General features: G+C 53.2%; 1 protein-coding gene and 13 non-coding genes across 14 annotated transcripts; all 14 read left to right on the top strand.

Annotated features, from left to right (window-relative positions):
* The first annotated feature begins 427 nt into the window (after window positions 1-427).
* On the top strand, window positions 428-1,360 carry LOC126159032 (uncharacterized). The gene has a single exon (XM_049916484.1). The coding sequence runs from the start codon at window positions 428-430 to the stop codon at window positions 1,358-1,360; it is 933 nt and encodes a 310-aa protein (XP_049772441.1).
* Window positions 1,361-6,407: 5,047 nt separating this feature from the next.
* On the top strand, window positions 6,408-6,527 carry LOC126159147 (5S ribosomal RNA). The gene has a single exon (XR_007534080.1). It is a non-coding gene; the product is annotated as a 5S ribosomal RNA (ribosomal RNA).
* Window positions 6,528-7,388: 861 nt separating this feature from the next.
* Window positions 7,389-7,507, top strand: LOC126159112 (5S ribosomal RNA). Its single transcript, XR_007534047.1, has one exon. It is a non-coding gene; the product is annotated as a 5S ribosomal RNA (ribosomal RNA).
* Window positions 7,508-8,354: 847 nt separating this feature from the next.
* Window positions 8,355-8,474, top strand: LOC126159196 (5S ribosomal RNA). The gene has a single exon (XR_007534126.1). It is a non-coding gene; the product is annotated as a 5S ribosomal RNA (ribosomal RNA).
* Window positions 8,475-9,317: 843 nt separating this feature from the next.
* LOC126159086 (5S ribosomal RNA) lies at window positions 9,318-9,436 on the top strand. The gene has a single exon (XR_007534025.1). It is a non-coding gene; the product is annotated as a 5S ribosomal RNA (ribosomal RNA).
* An 840-nt stretch (window positions 9,437-10,276) lies between these two features.
* LOC126159195 (5S ribosomal RNA) lies at window positions 10,277-10,396 on the top strand. Its single transcript, XR_007534125.1, has one exon. It is a non-coding gene; the product is annotated as a 5S ribosomal RNA (ribosomal RNA).
* Window positions 10,397-11,239: 843 nt separating this feature from the next.
* On the top strand, window positions 11,240-11,358 carry LOC126159144 (5S ribosomal RNA). Its single transcript, XR_007534077.1, has one exon. It is a non-coding gene; the product is annotated as a 5S ribosomal RNA (ribosomal RNA).
* An 851-nt stretch (window positions 11,359-12,209) lies between these two features.
* Window positions 12,210-12,329, top strand: LOC126159194 (5S ribosomal RNA). Its single transcript, XR_007534124.1, has one exon. It is a non-coding gene; the product is annotated as a 5S ribosomal RNA (ribosomal RNA).
* Window positions 12,330-13,166: 837 nt separating this feature from the next.
* LOC126159193 (5S ribosomal RNA) lies at window positions 13,167-13,286 on the top strand. The gene has a single exon (XR_007534123.1). It is a non-coding gene; the product is annotated as a 5S ribosomal RNA (ribosomal RNA).
* An 843-nt stretch (window positions 13,287-14,129) lies between these two features.
* Window positions 14,130-14,248, top strand: LOC126159143 (5S ribosomal RNA). Its single transcript, XR_007534076.1, has one exon. It is a non-coding gene; the product is annotated as a 5S ribosomal RNA (ribosomal RNA).
* Window positions 14,249-15,099: 851 nt separating this feature from the next.
* On the top strand, window positions 15,100-15,219 carry LOC126159192 (5S ribosomal RNA). The gene has a single exon (XR_007534122.1). It is a non-coding gene; the product is annotated as a 5S ribosomal RNA (ribosomal RNA).
* Window positions 15,220-16,062: 843 nt separating this feature from the next.
* On the top strand, window positions 16,063-16,181 carry LOC126159141 (5S ribosomal RNA). Its single transcript, XR_007534075.1, has one exon. It is a non-coding gene; the product is annotated as a 5S ribosomal RNA (ribosomal RNA).
* Window positions 16,182-17,032: 851 nt separating this feature from the next.
* LOC126159191 (5S ribosomal RNA) lies at window positions 17,033-17,152 on the top strand. Its single transcript, XR_007534121.1, has one exon. It is a non-coding gene; the product is annotated as a 5S ribosomal RNA (ribosomal RNA).
* Window positions 17,153-17,995: 843 nt separating this feature from the next.
* LOC126159140 (5S ribosomal RNA) lies at window positions 17,996-18,114 on the top strand. Its single transcript, XR_007534074.1, has one exon. It is a non-coding gene; the product is annotated as a 5S ribosomal RNA (ribosomal RNA).
* The last annotated feature ends 125 nt before the right edge of the window (window positions 18,115-18,239 follow it).

Here is an 18,239-nt window from a genome sequence, read left to right as displayed (position 1 = left end):
ATATTTAACCTTCCGTTTGAAATACGTAATGACACTATTTCTCGTCACTTGCGGCCATATGGCACTGTTTTATCTGTCGTGAAGGAGAAATGGTCGTCTGCGTATATATTTCAAGTCGAGAACGGTGTGCGCAGTGTTAAGATGGTGGTTAGGCAGCATATTCCGTCTTTTATTTTGGTAAACGGTCACCGTGCGTTTGTCACGTACAGTGGCCAGCCACAAACTTGCTCCTTTTGTAATGGTGTTGGCCATTATAGGCAGGATTGTCCGAAGCGAAAACGGCCTGTTCAGCTACCGCTTGAGGCCGATTTGCAAGGAGTTAGTTTTGCTTCCGTCGCCGCAACGGTCTTGGGTTCCGCCCCCCCCCCCCCCCCCCGCGCCCGCGCGGCGTGCGGCAGATGTTAATCTTGCTGCCGCCGCGGAAGCGATGGATGTGTCTGCTGATCATAGTGTCTCTGCTGTTGCGACTACCGGCCAGGACTCTTTGTCCACGGTTTCGGAAAACGTGCCTGCTGTTGTTCAACCGGTTGTGGGTGCTGTTGTGTCGGAGACAGTCTCTGACTCCGTGCCGCAGTCGGTAACCGATGTTGTTTCGCGCCCTAATTCGGACTCTGTTGCCCCCACTGTGTCGCAGGCGGAGCCCTCTCCTTCTGTGCCTGCACCCGTCGTTGCACCCTCTGACGTTTCTGAGCCTCTTCCTGTTGCGGAATCGAGCGATGTTTTTGTGGAACCAAAACCGCAGCGGGATGAAGCTCGTTCTCGCAGTTCCAGTAGGCAACGCTTCCGCAGTGCCAGTAGCTCCCCTTCCTACGACAGAGGTTTAGCGCGAGGTGACCGTAGTCCGTCCCCAGTAGGGCGCCCCCCCGCCTCTTCTTGGGCGTCGCAACGCCGCGCCGCGCGGCGCGACCTCGACGTGGAGCTACGGCCGCCTCAGGCTGCCGGCTCCGGGCGTCAGCCGATGCGCAAACAACAACAACAGCAGCAGCGTGCCTCCTCTCGCCACGCACAGTCAGCTGATCTGAGTGTTGCAGCGCAGCAACGTGACGTTGCTGTTCGCCATCTACGGACTGTGTTAAGTCAACCCGCCTCTGTAGATGTGCCTGTTTTAGCGCCAGACACGGTTTCGGCTGTGACTGCGGCATCTCTGTCGACTAAACGGAAGGCAGAGGATGTACACCGTCGTCGCGCTGGTCCTTCTATTCACGACCGCGTGTCGGTGCCTTCTTCCGACGTGGAGATGTCCGTTAAGGATTCTGTGTCGGTCGCTTCTGGCGTGACGGCTACTGCCACCCTGCCGCCCCTCTCCCCCTTCGAGCCTTCGGAGTGGGCGAAGGATGTTGTGGAGGGTGGGGAGACGTAGTGTGTGTCCTGTGTGCCCCCTCCCCTGTCGCGCACCTGCACCTCCCGTGTTTTATGTGTGTTTTACTTTTGTGTGTGTCTTTTAATTGTGTGAGTCTATGACTTACGATTTTAGCCAGTGGAATGTTGTCACCATTAATCTTAACAAATTGAGTCACCCGTGTAAGATACTGGCTTTTAAGAACTTTTTACGTGATCACCACTGCCATGTTGTGTTTTTACAAGAGGTGACGCGTGATGCCCTTGACTTTTTACACGATTTTAGTGACTTTACTGTTATTGACAATGTTTTACCGGATCACAGTACAGGAACTGCCATTTTAGTACGTTCTGACCTCGCTATTTCAAATGTTGCTATTTTACCTAATGGTCGTGCCGTTAGTTGCACTATACTGGGCGTTGTATTTGTTAACGTCTATGCTCCGTCTGGGAACGATAAGCCGGCGAGGGCTGTTTTTTATGGGCAGGAATTGTGTGCGCTGTTACACCGGAATGTGGATGCTTTAGTTGTAGGCGGCGATTTTAATTGCGTTTTAGATGTTGTTGATCAGGTGCCTCGTCCTAACATTTGTCGCGAGCTCGGCGACTTGGTTCGCAGTTTTCAGCTCGTTGATACGTGGCGTGTTTTAAACCCTGATGTTACGCATTTTACTCATTTTTATCCCACGGGGCACAGCCGCCTGGACAGAATTTACGTTTCTGCCCCGCTTTCTGCCCGTATTTGCCGCACGGAAATGTTTCCCGTGCTGTTTTCTGATCATTCCGGTTACCTTTGTCAGCTTTTATTGCCTAGATTTTGTGTTCCCAGGCGAAAGAATTTGTGGAAATTTAATTGTGCATTATTGAACGACGACCATTTTGTGACGTGTTTTACCAATCTGTGGCAGAAATTGCTCGGGACCAAGCGAGGTGACTGTAGTGTGCTGGAGTGGTGGGTCGGGGAGGCCAAGCCGGTGATCAGGCGGTTTTTAATGGATTTTAGCCGCGAGGCGGCTCGGTGGCGTCGCGCTACCGCCCGCTTCCATCAGGCGTGTTTACAAGACCTCGCGCTGCGCGTGACGTCACAGCCTGCCTTGCTGCCCGCTTTTAAGCAGTTCCAGCGTAAGCTTCTTGCTGATTTGCGTGCTGTTAGTGGCGGTGTCGTCGTCCGCAGCCAGCCTGCGGGGGTTGTGGATGGCGAACCATTGTCGCTTTATCATCTGCATAGGGAACGGAGGCGGCGCGCCCGTCTGCACATCGGTACCTGGAAACAGTGCGACGGTAGACGGACTACTGTCCAGTCCGACATTGAGCGGGATGTTTTTACTCATTTTAGTTCCCTTTTCCGTGCGCTGGATGTTGATTGTAATGCGTTGCGGGATTTTTTACACGTCATACCTCATGTTTTAACTCGTACGGATAGGACGCTTTTAAATTCTGCTTATGTACCTGACGACCTGTACGATGCTATCCGACGAAGCCCTAAAAGTAAATCGCCTGGTCCCGACGGCATTCCTGCTGAATTTTATCTGAAATTTTATGATCTTTTTCGTGATGTTTTTGTGGCTCTTTTAAATGAAATACGGGATGGTGCTGTTATCCCTGCTGCGTTTGAGGAGGGGGTGGTGACATTGGTTCCCAAATCGACTGCGACGCCCTGCATTGACGCTGTTCGGCCGATCACTTTACTGAACGCCGATTTTAAGATTGTAACGCGATGCGTGGCTCAACGCCTTAAAGTTGTTTTACCGTCGGTCCTCAGTGATAGTCAATCATGTGCGGTGCAGGGTCGAAACAATTTTGATGCCGTCCTCGCCTATCGCGACTGTATCGGTTTTGTTAAAAGTGCGAGACTGCCGACAGCTGCCATCTTCTTAATTGATTTCAAAAATGCTTTCGACCGCATTAGCCATGTGTACCTCCGCCAGGTTCTTGTGCGGATGGGCTTCGGTTTTAAGTTTACGGCTGTGGTAAAGCATCTTTTACAAAATGCGACGTCACGTGTTAGTGTCAATGGCCACTTGACGCCAGCTTTCCGTGTTGGGCGCTCGGTGCGGCAGGGGTGTCCCCTTTCAATGGCCCTTTTTTCTGTAGCTCTAGATCCGTTGCTGCGAATTATCGGCCGCGACTGCCGTGGCATTCAGATAGGGACGCACCGCCTCATTTGCAAGGCGTACGCCGACGATCTTGGCGTTTTTCTTGTCCATTCTGATGACGTTGACACTCTATATGGTGCACTGCAACGCTTTGAAAAAGCCACAGGTGCCATTGTCAACCCAACTAAGACTGTTTGTTTGCCTCTTACACCCCGCGCACGGTCCATACAGCGGAGCTGGTTTTGTGTCCGCGAACAGCACAAAGTCCTGGGCGTGCTTTTTTCTTCTCATCCACAACGGATGGAGGCGCTCAATTGGCGGTCTACGCTCCATAAGGTGCGCGCCGTTGCCAAGATCTATGCGGCTCGCACGTTGGCGCTTCGTGACAAGGTGGCCTTGATCAATACTAACATTCTGGCCAGGGTGTGGTACCTCGCACAGGTCCTTCCACTGCCTCGGCAGTTGGAACGTGCCCTCAAGCAGGCGGTGTATTGGTTTTTATGGCGAGGTGACATTTTTAAAGTCTCGTATGACACCTGTACTCTAAGCCCGACAGATGGTGGTTTGGGTTTAGTAGATCTTCGCGCGAAGTGCTCCGCTCTCCTTTGGAAACGGACCACCGTTGTTATGGAGAGGGCCCCGAACGGTACCACTGCGGCGGTCTTCAGTATGTATCGTCCTCTATCAGTGGAGGCGCCGGTGAATGTCTCGCACATTCCCTTTTTTCTTAACTATGTGCGTCGCTACTATATGGACAACAGCTACCTCGCGCTATGTGACGTTCCCAGTCTTCGAGTCTGCGACGTCGTTTCTGCTTTCCGTGGATCACCTGTGCGTTGTAAGTGGGAGTATCGGCTACCGTGGTATAATTGGGTCGCGGTATGGAAAAATCTTGCCAGCCATGTTCTTCCTCCCTCTGTACACGCCGTGTGGTACAAGGTTGTGCATCGTACCTTCCCTACAAATTCGAAGCTCCATTCCATCAACCTCATCTCGTCTGGAGCTTGCGACTTGTGTGATGCGGAAGATACACTTGAACACCGTTTTGTGTGTGGACATTTTTGTAGTGTTTGGGATGCCGCCAGAGATATGATTCGCCTAATCACTCGAGTGGATACGCGTTCAGTCTTGCCGACCGACGCCTTAATTCCTCAATGCGTCGCCTACCCGAATACAAAGAAGAATGCTACGGTGTGGCTCCTGGGTCATACCGTTTTTGCAATGTTTCACCTGAAATTGACTACTGAATTGGACTTTCTTACCTATTTATGGACTCAGCATGAACAAACTGAAGCTTTGCCTGGCTATCGTGCTACTTTTGCAAATTTTTTGAAGGTTGCACTTGCTCATGCCTTTTCCCGGATGTCGGTGGATGCTTAACATGTTTATGACGGTTTGGTATACTATTCTATTTTGACCGCTCAAGCTGTGTTTTTCAAGGAACGAACACTTATGGAAATACGTGTACTCAGAGGAACTCTTTTTTTTTCTTATCTGTGTCTTTTTTTATTTCCGGTACAGTTTACCTTTTTCTTGATTCTGATGTTTTATGCTGTGGACATCGGCACTTTTATTTACAAGCACTGGTTTTCTCCTGTAGGTCTCCCATGTGACGGCAGTGATATTTTCAATTTTCACTAGTGTTACCACGCAGTGACTTTCATTTTTTTGTTTTTTTTTTTCCTTTTCGTTTCACTTGTCCACCTGATGGACTTTACCCCTCAGTTTTACTGGTGTGGAACTTTCCCGGTAATAGTGACACTAAGGAAGTGGTTTTATTTCTACTGGATTTTGTTTCCCTGGCGGAGTCATTGTCTCCATGCAGAAGATTGCTGGATTATGGTTTTTTTTTGCTCTTGCCGCTTTTTCCCGACGGACGTCGACCGTTTTAAGGACACCAACGGGGGATACTGACTTTCTTTTCGTCCGTTCGTCGTGGGACATGGAGTCAACAGCACCTTTATAGCTCATGAAGCTCGCCAATAGAAGGCATTTTGAAAAAAAAAAAAAAAAAAAAAGGTGCTGTTGGCTCCCTTCCTGTTTTTTTTTGTTATGTCGCCAACCCCATTTTCAAAAAAAAAAAAAAAAAAAAAAAAAGGTGCTGTTGGCTCCCTTCCTGTTTTTTTTTTTTGTTATGTCGCCAGCCCAATTTTCAAACTACCTTTCTGTTGTGACAAAGATGCTTCCTTAAGCCTTTTAAACTACTGTAATGGTACGAAAATGCAGTAATTAACTCAGTTTGAGGGAGAATGTGCTAACCAAGTTTGCCAAGAAGACTTTGAAAACGACAAAACAGTACGAATCGGCAGGTGATTTCTGAAATACGTCACCGCCTATTGTTGTGTAGGAGTGTAGAGTTCCAAATTTGATTTGTAACCACGAATTTATTCCTTAGTCGTCTCGTCTCGTCTCGTCTCGTCTCCTCCCGCAGACGTTTGTCGTGCTTGCGCTGTCATATGGACCACGACCCGAGCGGCAGCGAGCGGCAGTCGAGCAAAGTCGCTACAAGTCGGGACGGGGACAGGGACAGGGATAGGAATGGTGCGAATGCACTGCAAACTACGCAGACACCTGGTGTGAGGCGAGGCAAGGCGAGGCGAGGCGAGGCGAGGCGAGGCGAGGAAGCCCACATCGCTACCAGTGGGCCCTCCAGCACGACACTGCCGCACCCCGCACAGGCCCTCCGCTGAACACCAGGGACAAGATGCGTCCTCCGCTAGTGTCGAAGGCTGACCGCGCCCAGCGAATGACAGGGGGTGCAACGAGCAGCAGTGCGTCTCACACACGCGGCGGTGCGCCCGCCAATTCGGCCGTCACTCTGCTGGGACGCCGGGCGCGCCTCCCCGCGCCGTCCTCGAGGAACTGGCGGTTGCGAAAGGAAGCGCTTTCGTCAAATGCGGCCGAAAACTAACATTTTGTGTGTTGGGAGAAAAGCCGAACGCGAATTCTGCCGTGCTCCTACATTAGATGAGCGCCAACGGCCATACCATGATGAATACACCGGTTCTCGTCCGATCACCGAAGTTATGATATCATCGGGCCCGGCTAGTACTTGGATGGGTGACCGCCTGGGAAACCCGGGTGCTGTTGGCTCCCTTCCTGTTTTTTTTTTCTTATGTCGCCAGCCCAATTTTCGAACTACCTTTCTGTTGTGACAAAGATGCTTCCTTAAGCCTTTTAAACTACTGTAATGGTACGAAAATGCAGTAATTAACTCAGTTTGAGGGAGAATGTGCTAACCAAGTTTGCCAAGAAGACTTTGAAAACGACAAAACAGTACGAATCGGCAGGTGATTTCTGAAATACGTCACCGCCTATTGTTGTGTAGGAGTGTAGAGTTCCAAATTTGATTTGTAACCACGAATTTATTCCTTAGTCGTCTCGTCTCGTCTCGTCTCGTCTCCTCCCGCAGACGTTTGTCGTGCTTGCGCTGTCATATGGACCACGACCCGAGCGGCAGCGAGCGGCAGTCGAGCAAAGTCGCTACAAGTCGGGACGGGGACAGGGACAGGGATAGGAATGGTGCGAATGCACTGCAAACTACGCAGACACCTGGTGTGAGGCGAGGCAAGGCGAGGCGAGGCGAGGCGAGGCGAGGCGAGGAAGCCCACATCGCTACCAGTGGGCCCTCCAGCACGACACTGCCGCACCCCGCACAGGCCCTCCGCTGAACACCAGGGACAAGATGCGTCCTCCGCTAGTGTCGAAGGCTGACCGCGCCCAGCGAATGACAGGGGGTGCAACGAGCAGCAGTGCGTCTCACACACGCGGCGGTGCGCCCGCCAATTCGGCCGTCACTCTGCTGGGACGCCGGGCGCGCCTCCCCGCGCCGTCCTCGAGGAACTGGCGGTTGCGAAAGGAAGCGCTTTCGTCAAATGCGGCCGAAAACTAACATTTTGTGTGTTGGGAGAAAAGCCGAACGCGAATTCTGCCGTGCTCCTACATTAGATGAGCGCCAACGGCCATACCATGATGAATACAGCGGTTCTCGTCCGATCTCCGAAGTTAAGCATCTTCGGGCCCGGCTAGTACTTGGATGGGTGACCGCCTGGGAAACCCGGGTGCTGTTGGCTCCCTTCCTGTTTTTTTTTTTCTTATGTCGCCAGCCCAATTTTCGAACTACCTTTCTGTTGTGACAAAGATGCTTCCTTAAGCCTTTTAAACTACTGTAATGGTACGAAAATGCAGTAATTAACTCAGTTTGAGGGAGAATGTGCTAACCAAGTTTGCCAAGAAGACTTTGAAAACGACAAAACAGTACGAATCGGCAGGTGATTTCTGAAATACGTCACCGCCTATTGTTGTGTAGGAGTGTAGAGTTCCAAATTTGATTTGTAACCACGAATTTATTCCTTAGTCGTCTCGTCTCGTCTCGTCTCGTCTCCTCCCGCAGACGTTTGTCGTGCTTGCGCTGTCATATGGACCACGACCCGAGCGGCAGCGAGCGGCAGTCGAGCAAAGTCGGGACAAGTCGGGACGGGGACAGGGACAGGGATAGGAATGGTGCGAATGCACTGCAAACTACGCAGACACCTGGTGTGAGGCGAGGCGAGGCGAGGCGAGGCGAGGAAGCCCACATCGCTACCAGTGGGCCCTCCAGCACGACACTGCCGCACCCCGCACAGGCCCTCCGCTGAACACCAGGGACAAGATGCGTCCTCCGCTAGTGTCGAAGGCTGACCGCGCCCAGCGAATGACAGGGGGTGCAACGAGCAGCAGTGCGTCTCACACACGCGGCGGTGCGCCCGCCAATTCGGCCGTCACTCTGCTGGGACGCCGGGCGCGCCTCCCCGCGCCGTCCTCGAGGAACTGGCGGTTGCGAAAGGAAGCGCTTTCGTCAAATGCGGCCGAAAACTAACATTTTGTGTGTTGGGAGAAAAGCCGAACGCGAATTCTGCCGTGCTCCTACATTAGATGAGCGCCAACGGCCATACCATGATGAATACACCGGTTCTCGTCCGATCACCGAAGTTATGATATCATCGGGCCCGGCTAGTACTTGGATGGGTGACCGCCTGGGAAACCCGAGTGCTGTTGGCTCCCTTCCTGTTTTTTTTTTTCTTATGTCGCCAGCCCAATTTTCGAACTACCTTTCTGTTGTGACAAAGATGCTTCCTTAAGCCTTTTAAACTACTGTAATGGTACGAAAATGCAGTAATTAACTCAGTTTGAGGGAGAATGTGCTAACCAAGTTTGCCAAGAAGACTTTGAAAACGACAAAACAGTACGAATCGGCAGGTGATTTCTGAAATACGTCACCGCCTATTGTTGTGTAGGAGTGTAGAGTTCCAAATTTGATTTGTAACCACGAATTTATTCCTTAGTCGTCTCGTCTCGTCTCGTCTCGTCTCCTCCCGCAGACGTTTGTCGTGCTTGCGCTGTCATATGGACCACGACCCGAGCGGCAGCGAGCGGCAGTCGAGCAAAGTCGGGACAAGTCGGGACGGGGACAGGGACAGGGATAGGAATGGTGCGAATGCACTGCAAACTACGCAGACACCTGGTGTGAGGCGAGGCGAGGCGAGGCGAGGAAGCCCACATCGCTACCAGTGGCGCCCTCCAGCACGACACTGTCACACCCCGCACAGGCCCTCCGCTGAACACCAGGGACAAGATGCGTCCTCCGCTAGTGTCGAAGGCTGCACGCGCCCAGCGAATGACAGGGGGTGCAACGAGCAGCAGTGCGTCTCACACACGCGGCGGTGCGCCCGCCAATTCGGCCGTCACTCTGCTGGGACGCCGGGCGACCCTCCCCGCGCCGTTCTCGAAGAACTGGCGGTTCCGGAAGGAAGCGCTTTCGTCAATTGCGGCCGAAAACTAACATTATGTGTGTTGGGAGAAAAGCCGAACTCGAATTCTGCCGTGCTCCTACATTAGATGAGCGCCAACGGCCATACCATGATGAATACAGCGGTTCTCTTCCGATCACCGAAGTTAAGCATCTTCGGGCCCGGCTAGTACTTGGATGGGTGACCGCCTGGGAAACCCGGGTGCTGTTGGCTCCCTTCCTGTTTTTTTTTTTTTTGTTATGTCGCCAGCCCAATTTTCAAACTACCTTTCTGTTGTGACAAAGATGCTTCCTTAAGCCTTTTAAACTACTGTAATGGTACGAAAATGCAGTAATTAACTCAGTTTGAGGGAGAATGTGCTAACCAAGTTTGCCAAGAAGACTTTGAAAACGACAAAACAGTACGAATCGGCAGGTGATTTCTGAAATACGTCACCGCCTATTGTTGTGTAGGAGTGTAGAGTTCCAAATTTGATTTGTAACCACGAATTTATTCCTTAGTCGTCTCGTCTCGTCTCGTCTCGTCTCCTCCCGCAGACGTTTGTCGTGCTTGCGCTGTCATATGGACCACGACCCGAGCGGCAGCGAGCGGCAGTCGAGCAAAGTCGGGACAAGTCGGGACGGGGACAGGGACAGGGATAGGAATGGTGCGAATGCACTGCAAACTACGCAGACACCTGGTGTGAGGCGAGGCGAGGCGAGGAAGCCCACATCGCTACCAGTGGGCCCTCCAGCACGACACTGCCGCACCCCGCACAGGCCCTCCGCTGAACACCAGGGACAAGATGCGTCCTCCGCTAGTGTCGAAGGCTGACCGCGCCCAGCGAATGACAGGGGGTGCAACGAGCAGCAGTGCGTCTCACACACGCGGCGGTGCGCCCGCCAATTCGGCCGTCACTCTGCTGGGACGCCGGGCGCGCCTCCCCGCGCCGTCCTCGAGGAACTGGCGGTTGCGAAAGGAAGCGCTTTCGTCAAATGCGGCCGAAAACTAACATTTTGTGTGTTGGGAGAAAAGCCGAACGCGAATTCTGCCGTGCTCCTACATTAGATGAGCGCCAACGGCCATACCATGATGAATACACCGGTTCTCGTCCGATCACCGAAGTTATGATATCATCGGGCCCGGCTAGTACTTGGATGGGTGACCGCCTGGGAAACCCGAGTGCTGTTGGCTCCCTTCCTGTTTTTTTTTTTCTTATGTCGCCAGCCCAATTTTCGAACTACCTTTCTGTTGTGACAAAGATGCTTCCTTAAGCCTTTTAAACTACTGTAATGGTACGAAAATGCAGTAATTAACTCAGTTTGAGGGAGAATGTGCTAACCAAGTTTGCCAAGAAGACTTTGAAAACGACAAAACAGTACGAATCGGCAGGTGATTTCTGAAATACGTCACCGCCTATTGTTGTGTAGGAGTGTAGAGTTCCAAATTTGATTTGTAACCACGAATTTATTCCTTAGTCGTCTCGTCTCGTCTCGTCTCGTCTCCTCCCGCAGACGTTTGTCGTGCTTGCGCTGTCATATGGACCACGACCCGAGCGGCAGCGAGCGGCAGTCGAGCAAAGTCGGGACAAGTCGGGACGGGGACAGGGACAGGGATAGGAATGGTGCGAATGCACTGCAAACTACGCAGACACCTGGTGTGAGGCGAGGCGAGGCGAGGCGAGGAAGCCCACATCGCTACCAGTGGCGCCCTCCAGCACGACACTGTCACACCCCGCACAGGCCCTCCGCTGAACACCAGGGACAAGATGCGTCCTCCGCTAGTGTCGAAGGCTGCACGCGCCCAGCGAATGACAGGGGGTGCAACGAGCAGCAGTGCGTCTCACACACGCGGCGGTGCGCCCGCCAATTCGGCCGTCACTCTGCTGGGACGCCGGGCGACCCTCCCCGCGCCGTTCTCGAAGAACTGGCGGTTCCGGAAGGAAGCGCTTTCGTCAATTGCGGCCGAAAACTAACATTATGTGTGTTGGGAGAAAAGCCGAACTCGAATTCTACCGTGCTCCTACATTAGATGAGCGCCAACGGCCATACCATGATGAATACAGCGGTTCTCTTCCGATCTCCGAAGTTAAGCATCTTCGGGCCCGGCTAGTACTTGGATGGGTGACCGCCTGGGAAACCCGGGTGCTGTTGGCTCCCTTCCTGTTTTTTTTTTTTTTTGTTATGTCGCCAGCCCAATTTTCAAACTACCTTTCTGTTGTGACAAAGATGCTTCCTTAAGCCTTTTAAACTACTGTAATGGTACGAAAATGCAGTAATTAACTCAGTTTGAGGGAGAATGTGCTAACCAAGTTTGCCAAGAAGACTTTGAAAACGACAAAACAGTACGAATCGGCAGGTGATTTCTGAAATACGTCACCGCCTATTGTTGTGTAGGAGTGTAGAGTTCCAAATTTGATTTGTAACCACGAATTTATTCCTTAGTCGTCTCGTCTCGTCTCGTCTCGTCTCCTCCCGCAGACGTTTGTCGTGCTTGCGCTGTCATATGGACCACGACCCGAGCGGCAGCGAGCGGCAGTCGAGCAAAGTCGGGACAAGTCGGGACGGGGACAGGGACAGGGATAGGAATGGTGCGAATGCACTGCAAACTACGCAGACACCTGGTGTGAGGCGAGGCGAGGCGAGGCGAGGCGAGGAAGCCCACATCGCTACCAGTGGGCCCTCCAGCACGACACTGCCGCACCCCGCACAGGCCCTCCGCTGAACACCAGGGACAAGATGCGTCCTCCGCTAGTGTCGAAGGCTGACCGCGCCCAGCGAATGACAGGGGGTGCAACGAGCAGCAGTGCGTCTCACACACGCGGCGGTGCGCCCGCCAATTCGGCCGTCACTCTGCTGGGACGCCGGGCGCGCCTCCCCGCGCCGTCCTCGAGGAACTGGCGGTTGCGAAAGGAAGCGCTTTCGTCAAATGCGGCCGAAAACTAACATTTTGTGTGTTGGGAGAAAAGCCGAACGCGAATTCTGCCGTGCTCCTACATTAGATGAGCGCCAACGGCCATACCATGATGAATACACCGGTTCTCGTCCGATCACCGAAGTTATGATATCATCGGGCCCGGCTAGTACTTGGATGGGTGACCGCCTGGGAAACCCGAGTGCTGTTGGCTCCCTTCCTGTTTTTTTTTTTCTTATGTCGCCAGCCCAATTTTCGAACTACCTTTCTGTTGTGACAAAGATGCTTCCTTAAGCCTTTTAAACTACTGTAATGGTACGAAAATGCAGTAATTAACTCAGTTTGAGGGAGAATGTGCTAACCAAGTTTGCCAAGAAGACTTTGAAAACGACAAAACAGTACGAATCGGCAGGTGATTTCTGAAATACGTCAACGCCTATTGTTGTGTAGGAGTGTAGAGTTCCAAATTTGATTTGTAACCACGAATTTATTCCTTAGTCGTCTCGTCTCGTCTCGTCTCGTCTCCTCCCGCAGACGTTTGTCGTGCTTGCGCTGTCATATGGACCACGACCCGAGCGGCAGCGAGCGGCAGTCGAGCAAAGTCGGGACAAGTCGGGACGGGGACAGGGACAGGGATAGGAATGGTGCGAATGCACTGCAAACTACGCAGACACCTGGTGTGAGGCGAGGCGAGGCGAGGAAGCCCACATCGCTACCAGTGGGCCCTCCAGCACGACACTGCCGCACCCCGCACAGGCCCTCCGCTGAACACCAGGGACAAGATGCGTCCTCCGCTAGTGTCGAAGGCTGACCGCGCCCAGCGAATGACAGGGGGTGCAACGAGCAGCAGTGCGTCTCACACACGCGGCGGTGCGCCCGCCAATTCGGCCGTCACTCTGCTGGGACGCCGGGCGCGCCTCCCCGCGCCGTCCTCGAGGAACTGGCGGTTGCGAAAGGAAGCGCTTTCGTCAAATGCGGCCGAAAACTAACATTTTGTGTGTTGGGAGAAAAGCCGAACGCGAATTCTGCCGTGCTCCTACATTAGATGAGCGCCAACGGCCATACCATGATGAATACACCGGTTCTCGTCCGATCACCGAAGTTATGATATCATCGGGCCCGGCTAGTACTTGGATGGGTGACCGCCTGGGAAACCCGAGTGCTGTTGGCTCCCTTCCTGTTTTTTTTTTTCTTATGTCGCCAGCCCAATTTTCGAACTACCTTTCTGTTGTGACAAAGATGCTTCCTTAAGCCTTTTAAACTACTGTAATGGTACGAAAATGCAGTAATTAACTCAGTTTGAGGGAGAATGTGCTAACCAAGTTTGCCAAGAAGACTTTGAAAACGACAAAACAGTACGAATCGGCAGGTGATTTCTGAAATACGTCACCGCCTATTGTTGTGTAGGAGTGTAGAGTTCCAAATTTGATTTGTAACCACGAATTTATTCCTTAGTCGTCTCGTCTCGTCTCGTCTCGTCTCCTCCCGCAGACGTTTGTCGTGCTTGCGCTGTCATATGGACCACGACCCGAGCGGCAGCGAGCGGCAGTCGAGCAAAGTCGGGACAAGTCGGGACGGGGACAGGGACAGGGATAGGAATGGTGCGAATGCACTGCAAACTACGCAGACACCTGGTGTGAGGCGAGGCGAGGCGAGGCGAGGAAGCCCACATCGCTACCAGTGGCGCCCTCCAGCACGACACTGTCACACCCCGCACAGGCCCTCCGCTGAACACCAGGGACAAGATGCGTCCTCCGCTAGTGTCGAAGGCTGCACGCGCCCAGCGAATGACAGGGGGTGCAACGAGCAGCAGTGCGTCTCACACACGCGGCGGTGCGCCCGCCAATTCGGCCGTCACTCTGCTGGGACGCCGGGCGACCCTCCCCGCGCCGTTCTCGAAGAACTGGCGGTTCCGGAAGGAAGCGCTTTCGTCAATTGCGGCCGAAAACTAACATTATGTGTGTTGGGAGAAAAGCCGAACTCGAATTCTACCGTGCTCCTACATTAGATGAGCGCCAACGGCCATACCATGATGAATACAGCGGTTCTCTTCCGATCTCCGAAGTTAAGCATCTTCGGGCCCGGCTAGTACTTGGATGGGTGACCGCCTGGGAAACCCGGGTGCTGTTGGCTCCCTTCCTGTTTTTTTTTTTTTTTGTTATGTCGCCAGCCCAATTTTCAAACTACCTTTCTGTTGTGACAAAGATGCTTCCTTAAGCCTTTTAAACTACTGTAATGGTACGAAAATGCAGTAATTAACTCAGTTTGAGGGAGAATGTGCTAACCAAGTTTGCCAAGAAGACTTTGAAAACGACAAAACAGTACGAATCGGCAGGTGATTTCTGAAATACGTCACCGCCTATTGTTGTGTAGGAGTGTAGAGTTCCAAATTTGATTTGTAACCACGAATTTATTCCTTAGTCGTCTCGTCTCGTCTCGTCTCGTCTCCTCCCGCAGACGTTTGTCGTGCTTGCGCTGTCATATGGACCACGACCCGAGCGGCAGCGAGCGGCAGTCGAGCAAAGTCGGGACAAGTCGGGACGGGGACAGGGACAGGGATAGGAATGGTGCGAATGCACTGCAAACTACGCAGACACCTGGTGTGAGGCGAGGCGAGGCGAGGCGAGGCGAGGAAGCCCACATCGCTACCAGTGGGCCCTCCAGCACGACACTGCCGCACCCCGCACAGGCCCTCCGCTGAACACCAGGGACAAGATGCGTCCTCCGCTAGTGTCGAAGGCTGACCGCGCCCAGCGAATGACAGGGGGTGCAACGAGCAGCAGTGCGTCTCACACACGCGGCGGTGCGCCCGCCAATTCGGCCGTCACTCTGCTGGGACGCCGGGCGCGCCTCCCCGCGCCGTCCTCGAGGAACTGGCGGTTGCGAAAGGAAGCGCTTTCGTCAAATGCGGCCGAAAACTAACATTTTGTGTGTTGGGAGAAAAGCCGAACGCGAATTCTGCCGTGCTCCTACATTAGATGAGCGCCAACGGCCATACCATGATGAATACACCGGTTCTCGTCCGATCACCGAAGTTATGATATCATCGGGCCCGGCTAGTACTTGGATGGGTGACCGCCTGGGAAACCCGAGTGCTGTTGGCTCCCTTCCTGTTTTTTTTTTTCTTATGTCGCCAGCCCAATTTTCGAACTACCTTTCTGTTGTGACAAAGATGCTTCCTTAAGCCTTTTAAACTACTGTAATGGTACGAAAATGCAGTAATTAACTCAGTTTGAGGGAGAATGTGCTAACCAAGTTTGCCAAGAAGACTTTGAAAACGACAAAACAGTACGAATCGGCAGGTGATTTCTGAAATACGTCACCGCCTATTGTTGTGTAGGAGTGTAGAGTTCCAAATTTGATTTGTAACCACGAATTTATTCCTTAGTCGTCTCGTCTCGTCTCGTCTCGTCTCCTCCCGCAGACGTTTGTCGTGCTTGCGCTGTCATATGGACCACGACCCGAGCGGCAGCGAGCGGCAGTCGAGCAAAGTCGGGACAAGTCGGGACGGGGACAGGGACAGGGATAGGAATGGTGCGAATGCACTGCAAACTACGCAGACACCTGGTGTGAGGCGAGGCGAGGCGAGGCGAGGAAGCCCACATCGCTACCAGTGGCGCCCTCCAGCACGACACTGTCACACCCCGCACAGGCCCTCCGCTGAACACCAGGGACAAGATGCGTCCTCCGCTAGTGTCGAAGGCTGCACGCGCCCAGCGAATGACAGGGGGTGCAACGAGCAGCAGTGCGTCTCACACACGCGGCGGTGCGCCCGCCAATTCGGCCGTCACTCTGCTGGGACGCCGGGCGACCCTCCCCGCGCCGTTCTCGAAGAACTGGCGGTTCCGGAAGGAAGCGCTTTCGTCAATTGCGGCCGAAAACTAACATTATGTGTGTTGGGAGAAAAGCCGAACTCGAATTCTGCCGTGCTCCTACATTAGATGAGCGCCAACGGCCATACCATGATGAATACAGCGGTTCTCTTCCGATCTCCGAAGTTAAGCATCTTCGGGCCCGGCTAGTACTTGGATGGGTGACCGCCTGGGAAACCCGGGTGCTGTTGGCTCCCTTCCTGTTTTTTTTTTTTTTTGTTATGTCGCCAGCCCAATTTTCAAACTACCTTTCTGTTGTGACAAAGATGCTTCCTTAAGCCTTTTAAACTACTGTAATGGTACGAAAATGCAGTAATTAACTCAGTTTGAGGGAGAATGTGCTAACCAAGTTTGCCAAGAAGACTTTGAAAACGACAAAACAGTACGAATCGGCAGGTGATTTCTGAAATACGTCACCGCCTATTGTTGTGTAGGAGTGTAGAGTTCCAAATTTGATTTGTAACCACGAATTTATTCCTTAGTCGTCTCGTCTCGTCTCGTCTCGTCTCCTCCCGCAGACGTTTGTCGTGCTTGCGCTGTCATATGGACCACGACCCGAGCGGCAGCGAGCGGCAGTCGAGCAAAGTCGGGACAAGTCGGGACGGGGACAGGGACAGGGATAGGAATGGTGCGAATGCACTGCAAACTACGCAGACACCTGGTGTGAGGCGAGGCGAGGCGAGGCGAGGCGAGGAAGCCCACATCGCTACCAGTGGGCCCTCCAGCACGACACTGCCGCACCCCGCACAGGCCCTCCGCTGAACACCAGGGACAAGATGCGTCCTCCGCTAGTGTCGAAGGCTGACCGCGCCCAGCGAATGACAGGGGGTGCAACGAGCAGCAGTGCGTCTCACACACGCGGCGGTGCGCCCGCCAATTCGGCCGTCACTCTGCTGGGACGCCGGGCGCGCCTCCCCGCGCCGTCCTCGAGGAACTGGCGGTTGCGAAAGGAAGCGCTTTCGTCAAATGCGGCCGAAAACTAACATTTTGTGTGTTGGGAGAAAAGCCGAACGCGAATTCTGCCGTGCTCCTACATTAGATGAGCGCCAACGGCCATACCATGATGAATACACCGGTTCTCGTCCGATCACCGAAGTTATGATATCATCGGGCCCGGCTAGTACTTGGATGGGTGACCGCCTGGGAAACCCGAGTGCTGTTGGCTCCCTTCCTGTTTTTTTTTTTCTTATGTCGCCAGCCCAATTTTCGAACTACCTTTCTGTTGTGACAAAGATGCTTCCTTAAGCCTTTTAAACTACTGTAATGGTACGAAAATGCAGTAATTAACTCAGTTTGAGGGAGAATGTGCTAACCAAGTTTGCCAAGAAGACTTTGAAAACGACAAAACAGTACGAATCGGCAGGTGATTTCTGAAATACGTCACCGCCTATTGTTGTGTAGGAGTGTAGAGTTCCAAATTTGATTTGTAACCACGAATTTATTCCTTAGTCGTCTCGTCTCGTCTCGTCTCGTCTCCTCCCGCAGACGTTTGTCGTGCTTGCGCTGTCATATGGACCACGACCCGAGCGGCAGCGAGCGGCAGTCGAGCAAAGTCGGGACAAGTCGGGACGGGGACAGGGACAGGGATAGGAATGGTGCGAATGCACTGCAAACTACGCAGACACCTGGTGTGAGGCGAGGCGAGGCGAGGCGAGGAAGCCCACATCGCTACCAGTGGCGCCCTCCAGCACGACACTGTCACACCCCGCACAGGCCCTCCGCTGAACACCAGGGACAAGATGCGTCCTCCGCTAGTGTCGAAGGCTGCACGCGCCCAGCGAATGACAGGGGGTGCAACGAGCAGCAGTGCGTCTCACACACGCGGCGGTGCGCCCGCCAATTCGGCCGTCACTCTGCTGGGACGCCGGGCGACCCTCCCCGCGCCGTTCTCGAAGAACTGGCGGTTCCGGAAGGAAGCGCTTTCGTCAATTGCGGCCGAAAACTAACATTATGTGTGTTGGGAGAAAAGCCGAACTCGAATTCTGCCGTGCTCCTACATTAGATGAGCGCCAACGGCCATACCATGATGAATACAGCGGTTCTCTTCCGATCTCCGAAGTTAAGCATCTTCGGGCCCGGCTAGTACTTGGATGGGTGACCGCCTGGGAAACCCGGGTGCTGTTGGCTCCCTTCCTGTTTTTTTTTTTTTTTGTTATGTCGCCAGCCCAATTTTCAAACTACCTTTCTGTTGTGACAAAGATGCTTCCTTAAGCCTTTTAAACTACTGTAATGGTACGAAAATGCAGTAATTA

The sequence above is a fragment of the Schistocerca cancellata genome, unplaced genomic scaffold, assembly GCF_023864275.1.
Source record: "Schistocerca cancellata isolate TAMUIC-IGC-003103 unplaced genomic scaffold, iqSchCanc2.1 HiC_scaffold_1126, whole genome shotgun sequence".
Taxonomy (NCBI): Eukaryota; Metazoa; Arthropoda; class Insecta; order Orthoptera; family Acrididae; genus Schistocerca; species Schistocerca cancellata.
The sequence above is the reverse complement of the archived record's forward strand: the minus strand, read 5'-3'. Positions and strand labels throughout refer to the sequence as shown.

What these genes read in the sequence shown, in the direction of transcription:
- LOC126159032 (XM_049916484.1), top strand. Translation starts at nt 428, where the DNA reads ATGGATGTGTCTGCTGATCATAGTGTCTCTGCTGTTGCGACTACCGGC.